The sequence below is a fragment of the Dromaius novaehollandiae genome, chromosome 2 (assembly GCF_036370855.1).
Source record: "Dromaius novaehollandiae isolate bDroNov1 chromosome 2, bDroNov1.hap1, whole genome shotgun sequence".
Taxonomy (NCBI): Eukaryota; Metazoa; Chordata; class Aves; order Casuariiformes; family Dromaiidae; genus Dromaius; species Dromaius novaehollandiae.
Window position 1 is genome coordinate 28,478,720 of NC_088099.1, and position 24,805 is coordinate 28,503,524.

Below are 24,805 nucleotides of genomic sequence, written 5' to 3' on the forward strand. Positions count from 1 at the left end.
TCCTGGCTTCCTTGCTGTTACGGTATTCTAAACTGTCTGAATTTTGTTCGGGGACAAGTCTTGAAGGATGATTGGGCCTGCCTTATTCTTCGTTTTGGGAACAATAAGACATCTTGGCTGTAGGCACAACCTTAGTGGCCAAAATAATTTGAAATTGTACACATCTAGATGTGAAATTCATTTCAAAGTGTAGGAATCAAGATAAGTAAATATGTTTCTCTTGGTGTTACCACATATTTTAAGAGGGTTGACTTCATCTAACAGAAAGTTGTTTTGTTTTGTTTTTGTAATTAGGACCGAGCAGTTTCCAATGCATGTTGTTAGAAATCTGAGTACTTAGAGATGCTGAGCATCAGGGAGAAGTAGGCTAGTTCCCCAGTCAAGGAGGAATAATGTGCTTGGGTTTAGGGGTAAACAGGAGGCAAGCTGGCAGAGAAGCTCTGGCAGTAATCCAACTGATGGGATGTGCACAAATTAGAAGTTAACTATGTGAAATCCTTTGCCCCTGTTGCTTCCCATGTGTACCTATGCACACATGCAGACGGCTGACTTTTTTCAAAGAAACAGCAGTTATGTAACATAGCCTCTCAGCATTGTGATGTTCATTTGTATCACAGTGGAGTCATAGTTAATCTTTTTTCTGGATTATTTCTCTGAGCTGGCACACTGGCTGGTTGGAGCACCATTTGGAGGGCATCTTTTTACCTTTGTGCAGTCACTTGAGTCAAAAAACTTTTATATAAATGAGCAGAAGTAAAAATATGTAAGTGGCACCTGAAGCCACTCTTTTGATAATCAACAGCAGGACAAGAGCAGTCATGGTGAATGCAATATGACTCACATAATTTCTCTATTTAGAAGTATGTGTACAGAATCTCAGGTGCTCATTCTAGGAAGTGATTACAAGGCTTGAAAGGAGAAAACTACTAAATTACATAAATTGATTTGAGAGACATTTACTTAGAAGTATGGCCTCATTCTTGTAAACCATTAAGAAAAGTGTGCATTGATCCTTTTAACTATGTTTGGTTAGGTGTTAGGATTGTGGATCAAAATTTGAATTACAGCATGTAGTTGGGTGCTAATGTAAACACTCAGTAGAATAGACCCACCTGAATGCTGCTAGTCTGCCAATGTCTTCTGACACTTTTCTGTACCCAGAAAAAGCCAATAAGGTCTCATGCAACTCAATGAGAAATTTTTTTTAGGGTTATTTAAATTACCACAGCACAAAGAAATCTAAGATGTAGCTTCAGTTGTGTAGTGCTCAGTCATTACTTTGTGGTATGATTGTGTTCTCTTCAACCAGTCTAATGCAAGAGACTTAACTAGCAGATTGATAAATTGACTTAATGTTGCTGTGATTCCGTGCTCAGAATTCGGTGTGAATGACTGTAGTATGTGTGTGTTTGTTCAGTATTTTTTTTTTGCTGTTTGAGGAGCAGAATGCTGAGGAGATGAGTGATGGATCTGCCTTTTTGCCATAAGTCAGAAGAATGTCATCTCAAGTGTATTTCAGGTTTTGCTTGAGGGGAAAAAGAGATCCCACTATCAACTTTCGATATCTTTTTCCCAAATGGAAGGTATCTCTCTATGCTTTCTTTACTTTCTCATTGTTATCTTGGCCTTAAGCCAGTTATGCTAAATTAGAGCAAGTAGGCACCATTTGTTTGTGTTGGTCCCTGGTGGTTTCGTCTATTATCAGTAGCAGGAAAAACATCCATTTTTTTCCTTGTTCTCTCTCTGAATCTTATGTTGCAAGTAGTCGCAGATGACCTTAGACTTGCAGGTGGTAAGATGTTTAAAAATTGCACAGCTGGAGTGAACTGTGTGACTGCCTCATTCTATTCTAGATATATTTCCTCATAATACTGTAAATATATGAAGATTAGTTGCTTTTTCTAGGAAATGTCTGGGAACAAATTTTGCATGTTGTCATTCTGGGAAGAGAAATGCTCTTTTTAGTAAGTGCCTGAAGCATATAGTCTTCCCTAGAAAATTTTATAAGACTGTTCAGTTCTGATCTGGAGTTTAACAGAAATTAATGAGTCCTCACTTACATCCAATCTCTAATTGCTTTCTGAGCTACCTTTGTGCATTGCATTTGGCAGTAGGAAAGGTCAGTGAACTGCAAACTCTGGCAGCTGTCTGATTTACATGTGTTTTCTGAAAGAGACTGGTCACGAATTTGCCCCAGTTCTATGCTGGAGGCTGTGCTGAGTTTCATATAAATAAATCGGTACATTTTATTGGCCTTACTCTTTCAAAATCATGTGACTTGCCTCCAACAGAGATCTCATTGCTTACTCAGTTTGGCATGTAAAAAGAGCTCTTTCTTATTTCTGTAGGACTGTTCCAAGTATCTCTTAAACTACTTGTGTTCAGACATGAACCGGTATCTAGCCATTTTGATACAAAAGCTGTTTAAATGAATCAATTTGTGCAAAAACATTGTGTTGTTTGGTGTTACTGTCTTAAATAGACTTGCTTTTTTTAGCAATTAAAAACTCTTTTCATACTGTTACTTGCTGAGAAGCCAGAATAGATCCCATGCCCTAGCTAGCATTCATGCCACAGAGTGTTAAAAGGCAGTTTTATGAAGAAAGTGGGTTACTTACCAGTTGACTGGTTTCTTGGAAAAATACTGCTAAAATGTTATGTAGCCATACCCATTCCTTTTATCTTCTCCAGAGTGTTTAATGAGGCCCCTTGCACCATCTCTTTCAAGTTTGCTATGGTAAGTTAAGCACAGAGCCCGTTTAGTGCCTACTCTACCAAAGAAAGATGTAGCTGACAAAATAGCCCTGATTTTGTTTAAGCAGAGGCATTTACTTAAATAACACTAGTACTTTGGAAGCAGCTCGCATTTAACTCCTTGCTATAAAGTTAGTTTGCATAAATAATAGCTACTGAAAAGCAGATCAGACTTACCTGGTGAAATTTAGGTTTTGAATTACTGGGTGGGGGAGGCTGTGTTCGCTTTTCTTTATGGTCTTGGTGTATTTTTTATTGCAAGAAGATGTTTTATAAAAACTGAAAAGGCACGGGGGGGGGGAGGGAGGGTTGGTTGTGACTTAAGGGGAGCTAATTTTAGATGTTTTGCAACTAATGAAACTAACTCCTTTTGGAGAAACTTTGCAGTTGGTTATGTCTGCAGTAATTGTTTTTCCTTTTAAAATTTCTTTTTCTCAGAACACTTTGTAAGGCTTTAATTATTATTATTATTATTATTACTATTTATTATTAAAGGCCCTCTCTGACAGCAGGAACTAGCAACCTGGCACCTATCCAGATGGGGAAGCCACTGACCCCGGAGAGCCAGTCAGCTCACTAGACTGGTTAGCTGACTTGGCAAGCCAGCCTGTCCTCTTTCAAAAGTTTTGATTGAATTAGCACATTCCTGTGGAATATTTTGGGTTTCATCAACTCAGCACTTTGTTGGAACATTGTTCTACTGGAAACTTTTTAACCAGTTCTCCTTAAAGCTGCTTGCACAGGGGTAACGCTATTTTATAACTGTATTTAATTCAAATATGGCAGTGGGTCTGATTATTGACTGTGGTTCATTTTAAGGGGGAAGGCTTTTGCTAATGTGATTTCAAAGAGAAAATGTCAAGGGATCTAGTGCATGAGCCATTGGGGTTTTTTTCTTACTCAAAGTAGGTACTCTGCTGCTGCTATTATTATTATTATTATTATTATTATTATTATTATTACTGCAATCAATGAAATTTGCACCCTATCACCAAAAAGGATAGGGGATCAAACATTGTAGATAACAGTGATTACATATATGGTTTTGTATTTAGGGTTTATTCAGCTCTGTTTTGAATTTAGGATTAGTATGTGGCAAGACTATCATAGGCATATTGAAAATTAAGGTAGAAGACTAATGAAATACACTGGAAGGAAAACAAGAGTAAAACTCAATGTGTCCTTCCTGCCCAGCAACATACTTTGTTTTGGGGGGTGTTTGAGTCCAGTATAGTGCACAGCTAGCCCAGTATTCCGGTGCTGTCTAACAGAATTCGAAGTGACTTGAGCCCCAGCAGTGCAACTGATCTAGACTAGCAAGGAGGCAAAGCAGTGCTCTGTCATGAGGATATAAACACGCTATTAATTCTACATCAGTACAAAAGATGAAGCTTAGCTTTTCCTTGTGAGAAAAGAGAAATAGTAGTACTGCATGCTTGGTTGCACTGAGGCCTGTATGGTAGTGACTTTCAGGATCTTAAGCTGGAATCTGTATGAGCAATAATCCTGGTATGTAAGTTATCAACATCTAAATGAAAATTATAACATACATATGAAAATTATAAAGTACCTATTTTAATGAGCAGTAGAGATTTGGAGAGTGGCATAAATGACCTAAAGGACTAAATTAAGATATTTTTAAAAACATTCTTTCACCTGAATGTCTCTAACACAAGGTGTAAACGTTATTCATTTGTGGCTGTTACAAGATCTTAGGGGCAAATTACTTATGGCAGAACATGAATGTTCAATTTATACTGTTCAGGAGTGCACCTTAACCTGGTGTGCAGACCATCGAGATCCATGACTCTGGTAGCACTGTCCACTGCAGTGACTTGATTTCCTTGGTTGCTTCTCTGCACACAAAAAACCTCAGGAGAGGAAAGCAGCAGGGCTGATGCTGTTAACTGTTTTGACAGATGTGCTCAGAACTTCAGTCTGGAATGAAAAGAATTGCCAACTTCAAGTTCACTTCTCTACCGGGATTCCTGAGATCAAACCCTAAAAGACCTCACAAAAGGGCATCTTGCCAGTCTGCCTGGAAAAGCTTAAGCCTTACTCCTTGTCCTCATCCTTTAATAGGACTAGACTTTAGGCAAAGCAGTACAAAATCATGCTAAGGGAAACTGATTCTTTCGTTCCACTTTATCTGAGATAGAAAATTCTCCATAGAATTTCTTAATTCTTCCATTTTGGAGTTTTAAGAAGATTATTGGCTATGAGGTCTAGCTTCTTGCTCTGCTTTAGTTGGTGCTGCACACTGTCCTCAGGAAAAAAGAGTATACTCTATAACAGCACAAATAGACAATGCCCTGCCCTTGCAGTTAAAATATCTCCCCTTGTTTGATCTTGTATACCCATGAATACCCTCCAGAGTATATAGGAGGTTCATTCAATTTTCCTAATGCTTTAAAAGTGTCTTTTTCTGTATTTCTTAAAAATAACTAGAAAAACTTTTCAGCATCTATTGAACTTGAAGATTTTGTTTACTATGGTAACAACAGAACGTCATTACTACAGTAAAAAAAATTTAATCTCAGACACTTGCACAGCTATTATTCCAATGAATTGCTATAATATCAGCTCAGGCTTTTCCTAACTTGTCATGCAAATCATTGTTACAATTTTAAGGAGGGAAATTGTGTTTGAAGATCGTGATTCAGGTATTTTGATTAGTTCGTACTTCTTCCCTCTGGGAAGTATTAATGACATTTGAGCAGGGAGGGAACTTTCACTGGTTTTCACCAGTGTCGGCCCTGGGTAGCTATTAGTCCAAACCCAATTGCCAAGAGGAACAGCTGACAAACTCTAACTCTTCCCCCTTTTGTTCAGTAAAGCTGTATTTCCTTCCAACCTGCCCAAATCTCTCTTTCAACAGCTTTGGTGCCTCATAGAAGGGCGGAACTGCAAAAGCAGCCTGTTACCTCCCCTGAGGGCAGAGGTTAAAATTTTAACTTTTCATACGATTTTTGGATGGAGGGTTTGTTTGTTTTGCTCTTCATTTTAAAGAGTGGTGGTGACAAGTGTTACTAAGCAAAACCACACTAAGTTGCAGTGGTGCAGTGTGGATGTACCTACTAATGGGGCCCCTGCTTATGTGACCCCATTTCAGCCCCGGCCAGTGGAGTTGCAGCATTTTTAGAGGCTGCAGTCTCTAATCCTTCCTCCTCCACCACAAACTGTTAACCTTTGCTGGGGGCGGGGAGTTGTATATTTCTAACAGTTTGGCTGAAATGGAAACATAGCATAATTGAGAGAGAAGTGCCTCAAACGTCTGGAACAACAGTTCCTCAGACTGCAGACTACCCCATTTATCCTGGTAAGATGTCATCTCAGAGGCTCAGTGGTGGAGTTTAAATATCCACATTGCTTATTATTTTACTTTTCATGTAAGAGAAAGGGAGGCATAGGTAAAGTAACCATGACAGCTCATTTTCATGATACAGTTTAGTGATGCTCAATAGATTGCGCTATATTTTATTGCTGTAATGAAGGAGAACTCACATGTTTGCATCCCACTGAGGAGGATCCAAGTCCAGAGACCCTGAGGGACATCAGAGATCACATCCATTCATATTTAACATCTCTCTGATGTGTTGAGAATGTTGAGAACTGACTCTCCTTAATGAATTTTTGGGAAGGAAGATATTTGGTGGGTGATTCTCTGCATACTTTCCCTTGATCTAGGCCAAAGTCCACTAGATAGCACTCCTGTGATGAAGCCATCAAAAGTCACTCTTGGTCAACATAGCTATAATGCTACTTTGTACTTAGTTTGTCACTTAGTACTTGATTCTTGAGGGTGGGACAACAGTTTTTTTTCTCTATACATTGGAATCACCTTTCTATAAATGCACACGTGTGCCACAGGAATATTTTATCTGCAATACTGAGTAAATACATTAAAGCTCTTGAGAGATTATAAAAGGGACCTAGTTGTTTCTGAAAGCAGTAGAGAAAACAGGATCATTCATGTGCTGAATAGCTCAAGTTCGTTCTTCTCCTTATGAACTACTCGTAATCTCAAACAGGGCATTGTCTTGCTTTGGTGCTTACAGCACTGCTAAAGTCAAATAACAATTCCTGTCCTAGAGAACTGTAGATATACCAATGCTGCAAGGAATATCTGCAGGTGAAGAGCAGAGTAATTCAGATGAGGTAAGAAAAGAACCACAGATATTCTGCTGTATGTCATTGTGCTTCTGTTATATAATGGAAGTGCAGTGCTGTATGCAGTGGAAATCCAAAGTACAGTATTGTTAGCTCAACAGCAAATACTCATAATGCTGTGACTCTGCCTCATGTGATCCAGGCAGATAGGAACTACCTTCCGTGTCTTACACTTAATCAGCCTTTAGCTCTGCGAGGTCATTCAGAGGATGTCATAAATCATGTCTGCAACTGCTGCAGTCTTGTGACTGCTGGGAATTTAGCTTCAGGGAAGATGATGTCCCTAGTCTTGTACAGTAATTCCACAGTCTTTAAATCTGATACCTCTAAAACCTTGAGATTATACTCATTTGTTAGCTGCAAACTGACTTATTTTTGTAGTTGCTCTGTGGAAACAATATCCTTGAAAATACACATCTTTTCCTAGTTTTATAGAATATATTTCACAGGCTGGATTTTAAAATAAAAATACAGGAAATCTTAGACTTTTGAAAAATGAATGCGAAGCTGCATCTCATTGAGATTGAGTGACCTGTGTAGGAATTTCTTGGTATTTCCTTCCCTAAATTCCACACGGTTTTGTAGGAACTGCACTAGATTAGTTTAGTCTCAGATCAAGAATTTTATCCTAAAGAAATATAAAGCAATAAGCAGCACTTCTTGCTGAGAAACTGCTCCGGGGGAGATAATTGAGAGTATTGTCTGAAATGTCATTAGTGTTATTTTTCTTCCGATTAAAATCTTGCTTTAAAACTTGCTATTTTTTGTTTAATTAGGTAGTCTCGCACTTCTCAATTGCAGACTCAAGCCTTCAACGATACAAGAAAACAGTACAATTTTTGCAAGGTATTTCAGTGTTTGAGTAACTCTGACTTCCAAAACAAGCTGAGTGACAACACTGTTAATGTGAAGAAGTACCATCACGTCTAAATTGGGGATTATCAGCAGTGTTTACATAGGATTTTTTTTTTACCAGCTCTGAGTATTTGTAATTAAATTGTGTGATTCTAGAACAGACTGTAAATTGTCTACTGACAGTGATTATGCTGATTATATAGTGACATAGCTACAAAATACTAGACTAGCCTATTGTATCCCCACTGGAAGAACTCGCCTCGCTGAGTTGGCATAACTTCGTCTCAGGTGGCTATTGATTTGTGCAGCTGCAGAACTGAACCCACAGTTCTCACACGCAGCTGAAATACGAAATACTTTACTGTTACTAGATTTAGTGCTGAACTGTATGGACATTTATGAAACCTTGTTAAAGCTTCCTTATAATGAACTATAATAACTGCCATTTTAACCCTGCACTGATTGCTATCTCTGTTTTAAAGCTGTATCAAATTCTGTTCATTTTGACCATGTTCCTCATCCCTGCTTTTCTTGTGCGAAGTTTAGTTAGGTAGACTTCATGTGTGTTGAATAGCGAAACAAGCCATTTAAACTGTGGTGTCCAATGATTTCTTCAGCCCATAAACAATGCTCACTTGTTTTGGGAGGTGGGGAGAGAGAATTGTTTGGTTTAGATTTTTATCTTTTTTCCCTGCAGTTCCATGCAAGCCTATGTCAATCTGTGGCTTTGTTAGCTGAAACACCTCATTGTCAAAATAGTGTTTGGTAGTTTTGATTGCTTGTAGATTTACAAGTGAGGAGAAAAATACAACTTTAATATGGCTGTAGAAATATATTGCAAGATTATGTACATAAGCCTTTGAACAGTTTTTGGAGAGTTTGCCTTTGGGAAGTTTTCTTAACACATCTCACATCTTAATCTTTGTATTATTTATGAGTGATTTGTGATTCATGAATACTGTTGAAGTTACATGGGTGCTTTCTGTTTGGCTACAGTGATAAGATCTAGAAATTGATAGTTTGCTTTAAAATGCAAAAACAAAAATTTTCTCTTAAAAACAAAGGCCCATACGCTGTGTCTTACTGGGATAATAAAAACCTATAGGTACCTGTTAGCATCAGAAATACTGTATTCTGAATGCTTGCTGGAATAAACAATTCTGGATTATGGGTTAGTGTAAAGCAGAAAAATTGGGATAACTTTGAAAACTCTGACTCAATATTTGATGTTATTAGGACTTTTTGCATTCAAGTATGTTTTGAATTCCATCTATATAGCAAAGATAATTGCATTGAAAATAGGAATAGCTTGTAAAAAGTCTGTCTGCTGTGAGCAGTGAAAAAAATCCAAGTAAACATTATGCATCTCTGCATACATCTCTGTCCTGTGTATGCACATTGACACCAGACATTCATATTTTACTTGGAGAAGAGTGCTTTAAATCCTGCTGAGTAAAGCCCCCTATTGGCATAGCACCTGGTACTGTGATTAATAAGACAGAATTTATGCACACTGAGTTTTGGCACTAGTGTTTTCATTATGTGTTTCTCAGTAACGCATCATACCTTCCCAAGGAACAGCATCTCAGTCAGACGCACCTTTTATTTTTCTTCTTCCTCCTCCCCTGCTCCTGGAAACTGTCCAGACTTCATGCCATCTTCCTTAGTGTTGTCTACAGATTTGTTTTGCATCAGATCCAACCAAACTCCACTCCAAGCTTGCAAAGTAATGAGTCAGTCATTTGACCAATGTTAAAAGACTGGAAAAAAGACCTGGCAAAACAAACTGTGCTTGGGGTACCTGTAAGAAGACTGGAATAGGAACTTGAAAAAGGGCAAAGTGAAGAGAACAGTAACTCAAATCCTACATATAACTTTCAGAGTAAGTCACTCTTGAAGTAACCCACGTTGCCAAAGAGTAATAAGATAGCTAACCACATCTGAGCTACTTCTGCTCATTCCCTTTCTCCCCCTGCACTTCAGGGGCACTTTCCCCTACCCTCTCCTTCTGTGAAGGTTTGTAATCTGCCTGCTTCACCTGCATTGTGATAAATGAGAGTTCTCACAGATAATTTTCATTAGGCCAGCAGGTCCCCGTCAGCACTCTCAGTCTCTTGCAGACTGTTATTAGGATGAAAGTTCTTAATTGAAAATAATTTCAAAGCAATTTTTATGACTTCTGATGATCGTTTCAGTGACAGTGAATGGTTGAAGTCCTGCCATTTGAAAAACTCTCTTCTGTAGTTCCTTTTGGTCTCCTTTCATTTTGGGGATATAATAAGCTTAATGTCACTTAAAGCTGCCAAAGGAAGAGGGGTTTCCTAGCCTCAGTGGAACTCCTTTTGCACAGTCACAGCAACATCTCACACTTGCAAGAAGTTGTTTCATTTTCCAGCTCATACCTTTCCTTCAGCTTGGTCAGAGACAACTATCTTCTATCCTACCCACTCTGCCACATCCACACTCTGCTTCCCTTTCCCAGGCTTTGCAAACATTGCTGTCAACAGCATCCATTCTTGATTTGGCAAAGGTGCTCAGTTTAGCAGAGTACAGCGTCCTGGTTAACTTGATCAGAAGGAAGACTTAATTGAAGAGAACTGTCTATGCATGCTATATGAAAAGAATTCTGTGCTCTTCTTCTGATCAAAGTGATACTTTTTCCTAATCAAATCATTAAGATACCTGAGTGATTTACTACCAAAAGAAGCTTCTGTAGATACATACACTTGTGGGGTTTTGTATGTTAGGGTTTGTTTTGGTTTGGTTTTTTTTACCTTTGGTAAAGAAGTCACCTGAAACACAAGGCAAAGTGCACTTCAGGCCTCTCTCATCTCTCTTGAGGGTGCCCCCCTTTGCAACAAGGCTCACTTTCTGTCCCTTGCTCTGGGTAGAGCCATATGGTCCAGCTACTTTTGGAATGGATTTCTGGATTGCACTCCCAAGTTCTCAACAGGCCTAAACTGATTTTGGCATCTATCACAAGTTTCTTAATGCTGGTACAAATTGGCAGGGATATATAAACAGCGCTTAAATATTTTGCTTTGATTTATTCTTCAAAGATATAAAGCACTGCATAGGAAAGAATAAAAATTATGGAAGATCTGCATACATGGATCCTGCACTGATATTGTTCTTTCTTGCCCACTTCTACAAATTTTCTTTGTCCCAGCTAATTCCAACTCTCTGTAAGAAACAGTCCTTTCTAACTGCTGCTGCCTCTTTGTCAGCAATACATGCTGGTTGCCTCTGGCCAGTTACTCAACCGCTCCTGCATATTTGCGATGTAAGATCCTCTTTGATGGTAAATTCAGCTTTGAGAAATGTAAATCATTCTTACCCAATGGAGCAAAGCAGGCGGTATTCCCCAAGTGATGGTTCCTTACACCGTTTCCTTGAGGAGTCTCATTTTGCTGCTGTTTCATTTCCTGTGGGTTTGCCCCTTTACATGCTGCTCTTGATTTAGCTCTTGACAGTTCAAGATTAATATCTGATAACCTATGAGGTCATATGATATTGGTTTTTTTTAAACAAACAAAAACCTACTACAGGCGGCTTCCTTGTTCTATGCATAGCAATGAGAAGCTTCTGTTTCAGCGCAGCACGTGCTTGGGCCCACCACTCATGATGGAGTTGTACTGTGGAGCACTAGTTTAGTACTGGTGTGTTCAAGGCTTCTTCATCCAGTCTCTTATTGATGAGAAAATACGTAGAAGTTTTCTCATCAGTAGCCAAGAGTCTGTCTCAGTAATAATGTTTCTAAAGGGAGGGAAAGCCTTGGGACAAACAGTGTCCCAAGGAGACAGCTCAAGAAGTGCTTACCCCTGGAGTCATTGAAAACGTAAATATGCATCAGTTCAGTTGGAATGGGGACTTTGTACAAGATGGATAGAGCTGGGACGAAGTCTCTTTGCCTCATGTTCTGTAGGACAAGACTGTTGACTTGTGGTTCTGTTGTGACTGGGTCCAATTCTTCGGCTGATATCTAAGCTAAAAGTTGGCGGTTTAAAGGCATGATACTTAGAAACGTGGTAGATGGAGTTTATCCTTACAAGTCAGTACAGCAAGAGAGAACTGTTTAGCTACCCCAAGAGGATTTAATCTTCAAGGGCATCACAAACTGTGAGCAGACTGATGAAATAGTAGTTGGAAACAACTGTAGCTTAAGCAGATGTTAGTCACTTTGGCAATAAACCTCAAAAAAGGAGCAAAAGGCTTTTCATGTTCAACTGGGCTGATATAGTGAACCTTGTATAATACCTATTTCACCCTAACACTTTCTACCAAAAGTGTAAATACTGATTGAGAAAGTTGGTACACTGATCAGTGTACTGGTACAGGATTAACTATGGATGTTGTTGTTCAGAGGTGAGGAGCTGTATTTCCTGGACTACCTGGCTTTTTTCAAAGCCTAGCTCATCGTTGCGAGCCCTAGTATGCGAACTTGACTTTGTGAGCAAGATGTCTTAATTGAACCCTGTGGCTCAGAAAAGGATGGTAAGTAACCTCTTCAAGAACAGTCCTTGGATCCTGTTGTAAAACTTGTAATGATGCAAAATGCAAACCTCTTAAGATGGAGTTGTATGAAGCAAAAAGCTGTTCTTATCATAAATTCCATAAGTCTTTTGCTTACTCATTTCAGTGTGAAAGTAGATGCTCTAAGCATCCTTTAGATTGGCATTGACAGACACCGCATAGGTACATGCCTTCTAGTGACTGTGGGTATTTTTGTTTCTTAAGCAAGCTTTTATTTGAGATTCCTGGTCGGGTCCTGGAGAGAAGAGGAAGATCTCGTAACTATATGCCAAACTGCATGCATCTGGTGCCATTTGAATTCATAGCCTACTCCGACCAATTAAATACTTCCTATAGGAAGTAACATCAGGTACTACCTCCTGTACCATAAGGAATGAATCACTGTATTTTTGGCATACAAGGCTATATGCATCCTTTGTTCTTGCCTTTACTTACAAAAAGCAGTTTTCTACAGCTACTTTCTGCATTGTTTCAGTGCTCTTCACTTCCAGAAAAGCCATAATTTAAGGTATGCCTTAAGCTACCATTTTGCTGCAGAAGGGAGAAATTCTGCCCTTCTGCCTCTGATGAGTTGTTTCTGCTCCTTCATCTTGTCCTCTACCACATCCTTGCAAGTGGTTTACATGGCAAACTGAAACAAATCCAGCTTAAAACTAAACCAGGAAAAAAAAAGTTTTTTGGTAGCAGTACTGGCTTGCTTGGTAGAGTGGTGGTGTAAGAGATCTTCCTCCCAAGCCGTGCTTTGATCCTGAGTGAGAACAAATGCTATTTGGCCTTCAGAGGTATACATAGCCTTAAAAATACACTTGGATAATTCGCAAGAATTTAGGAAGTCAGTCTTCTTACGAAGGTGGCTGGCACAGAAAGTCACTAATTTGCATTGAATTTGCTGTTTTGTAATGGGAGCCTGCATATACAAATCTGTATGTCTTACCTGCCTAGATAAGCTTCATGTCCGTTACAAAGAACATGTTTTACCATATGAGCTAGCAAGAGGCAGCGTCAGGAGAATGGAGTGTACCCTGTGTGACTTCCTGTCCATGCTGGCCTTGGATACAATTACTGAATGTCGCTGGGTTGACCTGTGTGGGTCTGGGTTCTTCTACAATTATTTTTAGGTCCCTCTCATTTTGCTCCATTTACCTGCTCCATAGTGCCACTAGCTTTGCTCTGCTGTTTTTCAATTAGTTACTTGTTTTTCTTTTTCTTTTTCTTTTTTTTTTTAACCTTTAGTGTGTTATATGGGGTCTGTCTTTGGAGGGGTAATATCTATTCCCTCTCTGGCTGTACCAGATTTGAAATGCCTATTTTCTTATGGTTAAAAAAATGTAAAATTTGCATCAGTTTTTTTTTCCTGCCCGTTTCATGCAGTCTCCATGTCAAGGCAGTTGAAGACAAACAGTAACTGCTATGTTTCAGCCTTCTAGATATTTCCATTGATAACTTTTAAAATTCTAAATTTAAAATTTCAGAAGTCAAGAGGAAACATTCATTATTTTTGCAAAATGACAAATCTGTGTAGCTGCACAAACTGTGGATTTCCCATATCAGCAGTGTTTCACGGGAGTGTTTTGGATGATTATATCACTTGTAACTTGTATTTCACTCAGTAAACTCTTTGGCACTTTCTGCATTTTCCAAAAAACTGTCTTGCATGAAAAGAGCAAAGCGAAAGAAGATGGGTTTAAAGAACTCGATATTTCAGCCAACTGAATAGAGGATAAAGGTCTAAATTGCACGCTTAGGCTTATTTAAATAGGTATTGAAAAACTGTCATTGGCCAAAAACTGGTTCTTTTACATAATTGCTGTTGAGCTGTCAATGATAAACACGGTCCTCTGCTCCTCGTTTCCTAAGAGAATATACAATCTGCTTTTGTTTTCTGTTGTTACAATTTAATGGTTCAAGACTTTTTTTAAAGGGGGGGGGAGGCAGGTAGAATACTTAGTCTATCCAGTTATTGTGCTTGTCCTCTGCACTGCTGAAAAAAATGATTCGTCCTGGACAGTGACAGTTTATTTTGAAGCAACTGCTTGGGATGCCTTTATAGAAGCACTATGTTTTTAGAAAATACAGGATTTTAAAAAAAAACCTTTGTCTGCCCTAGTCATGTTACTTTTACTTGTTTACTTACAGGTATTTACTCAGAAACAGTAAACAAAGTTCATATCATGAAAGCTGTATTATTTAAACTTTTGACTTGAGTATTTTTTGCAGAACTACAGCTTGTATTGAGAGCATGCATCTTAAAGTTGCAGGTAGGTTTTGAATATGGCCACTGAAGTAAACTTCTTTCCCAAAGAACAGCTTCCCTCAGTGCATAAATATATCTCCTCTCTAAATGATTTAGTATAGCTAAATTAGAATTGTATTAAGAGAGCTAGGAGTGTATAGACTCTAAAGGCATCCTGTTCCTTCAAAAAGTATTTTTATCATTACTGTTTCCAGTTTTGTCTTTATTGGCTGAAAAGCATTTTTTCATTACCTTATACCTGATCAGTACCTGACTGAAGAGGAAGTATCTTGTTATTTCTCAGAATTAGCTTCTGAAAGATGACTGTTGCACAAAAATTTTAAGTCCGGTTCTTAAAATCTTTGGTTAGCTTAAAAACAGAATGAAAACTTCCACCGCCACTTCCTTTTCCCTCAGTGAGGTGTTTGCAATACAAACATTGCAGGTTAGGCCAATTGGCCTTGTGTGCTGTGGCAAATGTTTGTCTTGTGACTTTCACTTTCTCTGTCTCGCGTGCTGCCTCCCTGTAACCTCTTTTAAGAGATGGGAGAGCTGAAGAGTGTAGGCAGTGTTTGTGCAGGAGGGCTTTGATGATGGCTATCTGTTTGCACATAGATATCCCAGTCTTGGAGCAACACTGCAAAAGGTGAGAGGGAAGGGGAAAACAAGGGTAATGTTTGGACTCTGCATAGGAAATTTGGGGTGAAGAGTGAGATGCCCTGCCAAAACAAGCAAACAAAACAAAAAAACAACAGCAACAAAAAAACAACTGCCGTGTCAGTATTTGAGGAAGTGTCGCATTTGTTGCAGCTGGTCCATTTGTTTTGGTGGGGGGTGTTTTTAGCTTGGTTATGTTCTGGGTATTATTGCGCAAGTTGTGTCATGGCATTTGGGGCTATTGTGCTCATTAGAAATGCATGAAAAAGTGCAGTGCGCATGTGTTTGAGTAGCATTGGGATATTATTAGCTTTTTCAGCAATATAGGAGGAAATGTGAGCTGAGGGTACTCAAGAAAACTGAATTTTGATTTTCCCTTTGCACAATTTGTGTTGTGAATCCTGACAACCACTTAGTTGAGGTTCTAGTAAAAGCAGTCGACTTTAAAAAGCTTAACTTTTATATCAGAGCTGCAGAAGGTTGCTTGCATTCGATCACTAAGAAATATTTCTAGTCAGGAGCCTCCTGTTTCTTCAGAAGGAACATTTGTTGCTGAGGGCAGTTGAAAGCTTAACTTGTGGCTGTGAAGAACATTCTGCGCATGGGGGGAACTGCGCTAGGGCTTTAGCTCTGCCTTTCGAAATCTCTTGGCAGACAGCAAAAGTTGGAAAAGCTCTGATCAGCAGAAAAAAAGCATCTTCTGCAGTGACAACTGAATGATCTTTTCATGTTTTCTCCTGCTATTTAGGACCCTTTGAGCAGTAAAGAATCAGGTCTCCTTCAGCTTGTCTTTATGGCTCAACTTTTCAGCAGCAGCAGAGGGTTGACCTGGTCACCCAGGAATGATTTTTAGTTGGAGAAAGCTGAGTTGAAGGTATTCTTCTTGTCACAGCCAGAATACTGAGATATGGGTGGATTATCAAAAGAAACTGCTTGCTTTTTTTAGTGCTTAGGATGTGCTAGGAGAGAAGGCTTTCGCTTGCAGCCAATACAAAGTTGCAAAGACAGTTACTAAGCTGCATGCGAGAAACATCCCCCACAAAAACTGCTCCCTTTTCCCTCCATTCCCATGTTCATTTCTCACAAGGATTTTAACCCTGAATAAGAAGCCTGTCCATATTATTTGTATCAGATAGTGGCTAATAACATTAATCTCCTTCTCTCTCTTAAATGCCTGCATTGGAACAGAAAGTTTATCAGTAAATGAAATGAGACGACCAGGGGGATAGGGTAGAAAAAGTGAGACTAGAGAGAATGATATTTTGAGGACAAATGGGGTGAAGACAAGGAGAAGAGGAAGATATAGTAGAAAGTAGCCAAAAAGAAATGGCGAGGGAAAAAAGTAGACCCAGCAGAAGCTAGAAAGATGTAAATCAAATCAATAACATGTAATAACAGTATTTTAATCAAATACTCACATACTTGCTGGCTAATAAATATTTATCCTCAGAAAGTGCAAGTTGTCTTGGTCTGCTTGTTTTTTTAACAGTATAAAGAAAAACTTCGGCTTAGCCCTGGCGGTGATACCAATAAAAGTGTAGAATAGATTGTGCAGTGTGGATAAGTGGATGTTGTACATGTGAAGAAACATGTTGGGTTCTAGAGCTGTATGTACTCTGTTCCAAAACAAGCACAGCCAAGTCCCCAGTGCTTAACCATGGTGGGTGTTAGTACTTAATACAAAAATAGAAGAATGTGTAACAGATAATATGTACTGTATAATGAAGTTCCATCAATATTTTTAAACCTTTTATAACTCTTGTTTTGTGTTATTTGGTCAATTTTAGTGCTGGTAAAATACTGTTCAGAAGGTTTATTCTGATAGTTTCAGCCATATTCCTAGAACAGTGCGTCTTAGTGGTGGTGTTCTCTTATTAAGTGACCTGCTGTCGCGGCCCGAAAGGAGTCGTTCAGGACGACCTCCCTCCCCTTAGGACCAACGACCAAGTTTGTGATGCCCTTGGACTGAATTAAGGTGAAACGACACCAGCCAACCAGTTTTAAGATTTATTAACACAAAGATAAGGCATGTGGTCAAATAGGATAACTCAATGGCGAATACTGCAACTAGCTAGACAAGTCCTGTGCCACTCATTTCAAACAGATCTTACCAACATTCAACAAAAGAGAGGGAAAAAGAGAGAAAAAAAGGGGGGGGGGGGAGAGAGGGGGGGGGAGAAAGAAAGAAAGAAAGAAAGAAAGAAAGAAAGATATCACTACCCGTGGATCCGGCGGCGTCCCGTCGGTCCCCTTCCTTTGGGAGCCCCGGCGGTGTGGGGGGGGGGGGGGCACTCCCGTCTGGCGGTAGGTGGGTCCTCTTCACCCTGGGTGTAAGTTTTGGCGATGCGCATGCAGTAATTACAACTCGAGCAGGGTCCGACCCTAGGTTCCCGCTGAAAAGCTCGGAGCCAAATCAAGGCAAATAAAATAAATAAATTGTAATGACACGCGTGCAGTGGTTACAGCTCGAGTTGGGTGCCACCGAAGAGGGACCTCGAACAAAGAAATCCCTGGGCAATTATAGCTTTTTCAAATTAAGTTTCCCACCCCCCACGTGGTAGTTCAGACCAATAGTAATTTTGGGGTCTGGGGTCTCCTGCTCCTTATTGGGTCTCATCGTTGTTCCTAGGCAGGCTATTTCTTTTCTCCCTTATCTTTACTGTTGCAGTTTCTGCCGACGGGTGTGTCTTCATTCCTCGCGTCCCGCCATCATCTCTCAAGGTCCTGACAAAGAGGTGGTAACTCCAGCAATTAGCACTGTTTCAGCGGTGCACAGGAATGCAAATTGCTGGTAACTCCCTTGTCATTCCCACCTGCACCAGCTCTGGGCCCCTTTCTCACTGAACTAGGGAGTGCGGCCTAAGGCTTCAGCGAATTTAGCCACTCATGCTAAGCAAGTTTCATAGAAGTTGTTCTAAAAACAGCAATAATTTACAGTCCAGGTCCCAAAGTCTCTGCCCGATTGTGGTCTGGTTCAGCGCAGGCTTGGTGTGTCCTGGGTGGTCGCAGGGAGACCATTTCAGGGGTTGCAGCAGCTTAGTCCTGTTTCCACCAGGGACAGATGGCTTGTTCGGGGTTATGGTTTGCTTGCACCTTATGTACCAAGAAATGTTTAAGGCAAAAGTTCACTCATCTGTCCACCACACCTGCAACAGCAACTTCCACATATATTTAAGCTTTTAAATTTTTGAAACGATATGGATATTTAAAAACCATGTCATAATGGATCAGCTCAAAGGTCCATCTAGCTTGGTGTTTGTTTCCGCTAAATGTCTAGAGAGAAATAAAATATTGCAACATTGAAGTGGTATCTCCACAAGTACTATCACAGCCTCCATGATCTGTGGTGCAGGGGTTTCCTGAGCCTGGGGCATTATCTATCAGTGTTTAAAAAGAAAAAAAAAAAAAAAAAAAAGAAAGAAACCCAAACAGCAGCAAAGACTTTAATGACTTCATCCGTAAGGTCTGCATCATCTAAACTGCACGTGCTTTTGTGGTCCTCGGTTCAAAGATAGGATATGCCATCATGGGCATTGCCTTTAATTTTAACCATGGCTGAGTTTCTGGCTTTGGTAGTTGTTGTATACGTTTTTCAAAAGTTCTAGAAAAACTTGTTTTTAGTTGACAAAGTATGTGCAAAATTGTCAGAGTAATTCTGTTTTAATTCAGTGCTACCTATTTTGCTACAAATGCAGGAGTGGAATAGAATTTATTTTTCATTAAGCGTAAAAGCAGGATTTTAGGAGGCAAGATGACTGACAGCCACTAGTTAAAATATTGACGTCATTAACGAGAGGTAGAGGAGGAAGAAACATTTGAGCAGACATAGGAGAGAAATACTATGCTGTTTTGCCAGATTTCATCTTTGACATTTTCATTTCAAAAGATTCATTTCATTTCAAAAGATTTCATCTTTTGATACCAGTCTCTGGCTAGTAAGTACTTGTTCACATAGCTGGGAAGGTGGAGGAGTGTTTACCTCCTATTTGGTGCGCGCAGATGGATGTGGGGGTGTGGTGGATGTTTTGTATATGTATGCACATGTGGGTGAAGTGAAAAAATGATGCCTCTGCTTATTTCCTCTTTCTCCCCACTTCCATTTAGCTAATATACTGATACAAATGTTATGATTAAAACATTGATGAGATCCCAGACTGTTCTTTTTATATTTTTTTCTTTTTTAAACTGTTAATATATAGCTGCTGAATCACTCCATTGCAGGGAAATATGAGAAACAAAAGAACTGTTCAGACTGCAGTGGTTCAGCATAAAATAGTTTACACATTTTTTCATAACAGATACATTTGAAAGTCATTGTTAAATGGCCCTTAAACTGACTGCCATCTGGTATAAGCCAGTGTTGGTATGGGAGAGGGCTGTGTAAAACAAGTACAGACGAAATTCTGACTGGATCCAGGTGTAACAGGTTTTTTCACTTCTTTTTCTTTATCTGGGATTGATGATCTGAATCACACAACAATGGTCAAAATATAGTCAAACCTGAAGTGTCATAGGTCCTTAACAGCATTTGGTTTTGCTGTCGTCGGTCCGTGTGTGCGATCAATTATAAGAATAGTTGCATCAGTTTGGGCTCTATCAACGTGGTGCCAAATTGCACTTGGGCATTTCTAGGAGTTGGGTATTTTCGACTAATTTCTTCAGCGCTTACACTTTTCTCTTGCATGAGAGCCTGGGTAGGCTACGTTAAGGTAATACAAGAAGAAGGGAATGCTAACTCCTTGTTATTTAAAAGGAAGATCAAGAGCACTGAAACCTTTCAACAGAATCTTTTCTGTGTACTCCAGTAGTAGCAGACCTCTACTGTATTTTTGAGGCAGTGTTCAGTGTTCACACCTGCCCCTTTGGGCAGAGCTAGATGAAGCGTGGGGTACCTGACTCTGTCATCCCAGGAGGAAAGTCTGGGGGGAAGCCAGGCGAGAAGCAAGGTGTTTGCCCGAGACTTGTGTGGTAGGAAGGAGAGAGGGGATGCCTAGGGCCAGCATTGGCCAAAGGGAGACTAGTGGCATTCAGGGAGTATTGGAGGAAAGAAAAGGAGTCTCAGACACTTACGCCAGGGCTGGTGAGAGATAAAAATGTTTAAATTGGCATCTTGCCCTAATGTTAGCCAAAAGGTGCAGAATCTTGCAAAAATGCTCTAGCAGGAGTTCTGACCCAAGTGCTGTGCAGTCTGTGGAGTGCACGATAAGCCAGACATATACAATAAAGGATGATGTGAAAGTATCTCACAGGAATGTTTTGTCTTACGAATTTTATTTTTATTGGACAACTTTTTAATATTTGTCTTCAAAGCTTGACTAAATGCTTCCCTCTTGAGAGTGTTGAAAATCTGAGAATTACATACATTAAATTCTACATTATGTTTATTATATACATTTTATCTTCATGTCATTTTGTTTTGGGTATCAATTACTCATCTGGTAAAGTAACTCACTGCAAAAAATAACTTTTATTAAGTGTGCTCTGTGTATATGATACATGCTTGAGTTATTAATGGGACTTCTTCCTCTGACTCAACTGCAGGAAGAGAGTAGATCTGTTCATAGGACTCGTGGTAGAGTACTTGTGCCAAGAGGGAGTCTAAGAGAGCAGTGTCTTGAGAGTCCCAGGAAAAGTTTAATATCTCTGTAACAGGACAATACTGTCTGTAGAGTCTTTGCCTCCTGGTGTCAGATATTAAAACATCTTTTTATACAAAAGTGGTCAAGGAAGTATTTATTCTTAGCACCCTCTTCTGGGCAAGTTCTTAGTGTCTGGACATTTCAACGACAGATATAAGAGTTCTGAAGGTCTTTTGCATTGTTTTAAATTGTTCTTTCACATAGGCACCTCTGATATTTATGGAAGCTTCCAATTTCTGATAGAACATCAGGAGCAATTTCTTAATATGCTCTCTGAAAATAATGTTACCATGTGTAAAATTTAAAAAATTAATTTTCTTCATTGTGGTATATTGTACCTTAATTTTTTGAATATTTTATCTTATATTGGTTTATATATGTTGGATGTTCTTCACATATCCTCGTGAAGATGCCACCTACATGGTATTATGCAGTTTTTTTAGCATAACCAACCAATGTAGTAGAGACTGGAATGAGCATTCTCTTGAAAACTGAAGCACCTGCAAGACAGCTTGCTGTAATTGTAAGGGAAATGAGATGGTCTTAATTTCATGCATCTCCATATCACCTTTTTCTACAATGGTTAGCTTTTCGGTTGTATTCTTGTCACTTGCTGCATGTTTTGAACACCATAGCAATGGGTATTGGGGGCAAATTGCTTAGAGCTGATGGTCTTTCAGTCTTAACCTGTGAATCATACTCCTCATATACAGTCACTTTGGGCTTCTTTTGATTAAGAAGGGGAAGCTTTTCCCTAGAGGCTGTAGAAAATTTGAACGTTTTCCTAAGTTTGCATCTTTCTGATCTGCCAGAGATTGCTGGCTTGGTTACTACATAGTCCCTTATTGGTCATGCTCTGTGCACAGTGTGAGGTTGCTTTTAACTGAGACTTTTAACCTGCTTTTAGTAAACTTGGCCTTATGTGGTCTCCTGTTCTGCATTGTGCTAAGACTGAATTCTGCATCCCATGTTCTGACTAAGAGAAGTGTCCAGGAGAGAAGATTTTTATTTAAAATAATATATTTTCACAGAAACTTCTGTTTGAAAGCCTGCTCTGTGCATTCATAGTAACTTTTTTCTCCTCATTTGTTATGGGACTTGGAAATACTGCAAAACATTCAGGAGAATTTAGGGTTGTTGGAGCCATACAGCACTGCTCTCTTTCCTGATGGAAAACTCCTTTTCCTATTGCTAACAGTCAGATAATTACATTGAGGACAAGGTGGATGTGATGTGGTAGAACATGCTGGTATGGTGAGAACAGGAAGCTGAAGGTATGAAATAAGGGTACTGGAGTGGCTGGTAAACAGTGGAGCAAAGCTGAGTGTATAAAAGAGGTGTGAGCAGCAGAAAATAGATGATATTGTAAGTGTTTAGAGAGAAGTTAATAAGATATTTGCCGAGTTAACTACCTGCAGTGTCCTGTGCAGGGAGAAATGTTATATCCAGACTTAGACTTAGCCTCCACAGTGAAAAGAGAACATGGGGAGGAGGGGACAGCTAGGAAACATCCACCCAAAATGAATCCTAAAAGCCCTGGTGACATTAGGTACCACCTGTATGAAGAACCCAACTTCTCCAGTCCAGCTTCTCCAGCATCAGCGACACAGCTTGTGTATGCTCCTGTTGTATGGTTCAGAGCACAGATTTCACAGTTCAGATCACAGGAGCCAGTGTGGTGGGATATGATCTGCTGAGAGAGATTAATTAATTAAAATTAATTCAAAGGGTTGCTGGCTGTTGATTAGGGCTACCCATCTTCTCCATACATACTGTGAATAGATGTGTTCTTACAGGAATTCATTTGGAGCTACAGCTGTGTTTAGGCAAAAGACTGAGTCACAACCATATCTTAATTTGAGCTGTTAAGATGTCTCCCATCAGGAATCTTCAGTCACCTAGCATAAGTGTGACTGAGCATGACCATGATGAGGCTTTCTGCAGGACAAGAAGCATCTTCTGTATCATCCGTGACGTTCTGAATAGCAAACACTTTGCTTTTAGTGATCTGCTTTCTAATTATTTAACTTTGTTCTCTTTCCTCAGAGGATGTGCTGAGTAAAGATGCTGGGGAGTGTGCAATATGCCTGGAAGAGCTGCAGCAAGGAGATACTATAGCACGGCTGCCTTGCCTCTGCATATATCATAAAGGGCAAGTATTCCTCATGCTGCATATATAACTTTGGAAGGTTGTATTTATTGAGTATAACCTCTAAGGGGTGCTTAAAGAAGCACTATAACTTAGTCACTTCTTATATTAAAAAAAAAAAAAACTAAAAAGAATTTTAAAATATGGCATCTTTGTGTCTCCACTAATATATTTGAAGTCTCTCACACTTGCATGAAAAAGCCCACAGGAACAAAAGTGGTAATCGCCTATATGGGGAAAGAGTGAATGTCATAGCTATGGATCTTAGGTTGTGTGTACCAAGGTAATAGAAGTTTTGTCAAATGCTGGTAGACCAGGAAAAAAATTTGCTCATTTCATAAACTTGTTTCATATTTGTTTTCACTTGTGTTTAATCTTCTACTTCCTGTAGTTAAAACAAAACTTGTAAGCAAGATAATGGTGTCAGCAGTCAAGTAACCTCTGCATAAAGGCTGGATAGGAATTTGTAAAATGGTTCCTTAGAGGAAATGTTAACACTTAAGATATTTAGTTGTTCAATAATATTTAATATCTATATACTACTGTAGCTGAGAGTTATTAAATTTTCAATGAATGTTGAAATATATTATTTTCTGCTTGTATGTGAATATTTAAAGATGTATAGTGTGTGTATGCCTATATCTCTTTGTATAGCATAAAATCCTTCTATGCATTTAAATAATGATGAATCAATTAATATGCATATCTTATTGGCTAAATGTTACCAAGAGATTAATCCAGCAATTCTTTTCATTTTTGTCTTTCATCCAACAGCTGCATAGATGAATGGTTTGAAGTAAATAGATCTTGCCCTGAGCATCCATCAGATTAAGACAAGATTCATGTTTTTAGGTAATATTTTTAGGCAAGTACATTTCTACAATAAATATGTTGATTATCTGAAATAACTCATCATGATTTTTTTGTAATTTGTGAGTTTACTACTGTGTGTCAGAATTGCAATATTAGTTAGTAAATATTGAAGTATATTAAATATGTAAAAGGCTTCTGCATCCTTACATAACCTGGAATACATCATTTCAGACCATGTCAAGTAGTGGAAAGCAGCAATTCGATGCTAATAAAGCTTTAGCATTAACTTTTAAAGATTATTTTTGCCATGGGAATGAAACAAAATTAAACTAATGTAATCACGTAAATGGACTGTGTTTATGGGTTGTTCCATAAACACTGGCATTTACTTCTGACAGAAAGCTTTTGGAATCTTATAAAAAAGTTTAAACTATGTATTTTCAAAACCACTTTCATGTTAATGCATACCAGAATGAAAGAAAAAAAATGCTAAGGTGTGCCTATCCATCCCATCCCATAGAGTTTCACATTTTTCCAGCTTATGTTTTGTGTTAATGATTTCAGATCTGCAATCAGTGTCAAAGGTTTAAAGGATAGGTTTATTCTTTTAGTTGCCGAGTTTTAAATCTTTATCTTGCATTTAACTATTGGCCCCAAACATTGCAAAACACACCAACAGTCATAATAATTCTTATAGCAATAGAGATATCTGAATTCCTTGCTAGTAGATGGAGGTTTGTGTTTTGTTGTGGGTTGAGTGGTTTTGTTTTTTTTTTTTTTTAATCTTCATTGTTAGCATTTGTTTGTTAATTTGGTCTGTGGGTCACATTGCAATGATACTAGATATGACTGTTGCAGGAGCAGCAGAGAAAGCCTGAAGGAAAGTGTCCTGCTACAAGAGTCACTGTTTTAACCGCAGAGCAGTGTTAGCCCAAACAAATAAATAAATAAATGTTGTACTTCCTTTATTGTATCCAGAACTGATTTGTGGAAGAAGCCCAT

General features: G+C 39.0%; 1 protein-coding gene across 2 annotated transcripts in view; it reads left to right on the forward strand.

Moving 5' to 3' along the window:
- ZNRF2 (zinc and ring finger 2) overlaps positions 1-24,805 on the forward strand; it is a 63,545-nt gene that overhangs the window by 32,709 nt on the left and 6,031 nt on the right. The window contains exons 3-4 of one of the 2 annotated variants that reach the window (XM_064506110.1): positions 22,888-22,993; positions 23,765-23,855. In XM_064506110.1, coding sequence (XP_064362180.1) covers positions 22,888-22,993; positions 23,765-23,822 — 164 coding nt within the window. In that variant the 3' untranslated portion in view covers positions 23,823-23,855. The remainder of the gene's footprint in view (positions 1-22,887; positions 22,994-23,764; positions 23,856-24,805) is intronic. The other variant, XM_064506109.1, reaches the window with a different exon arrangement.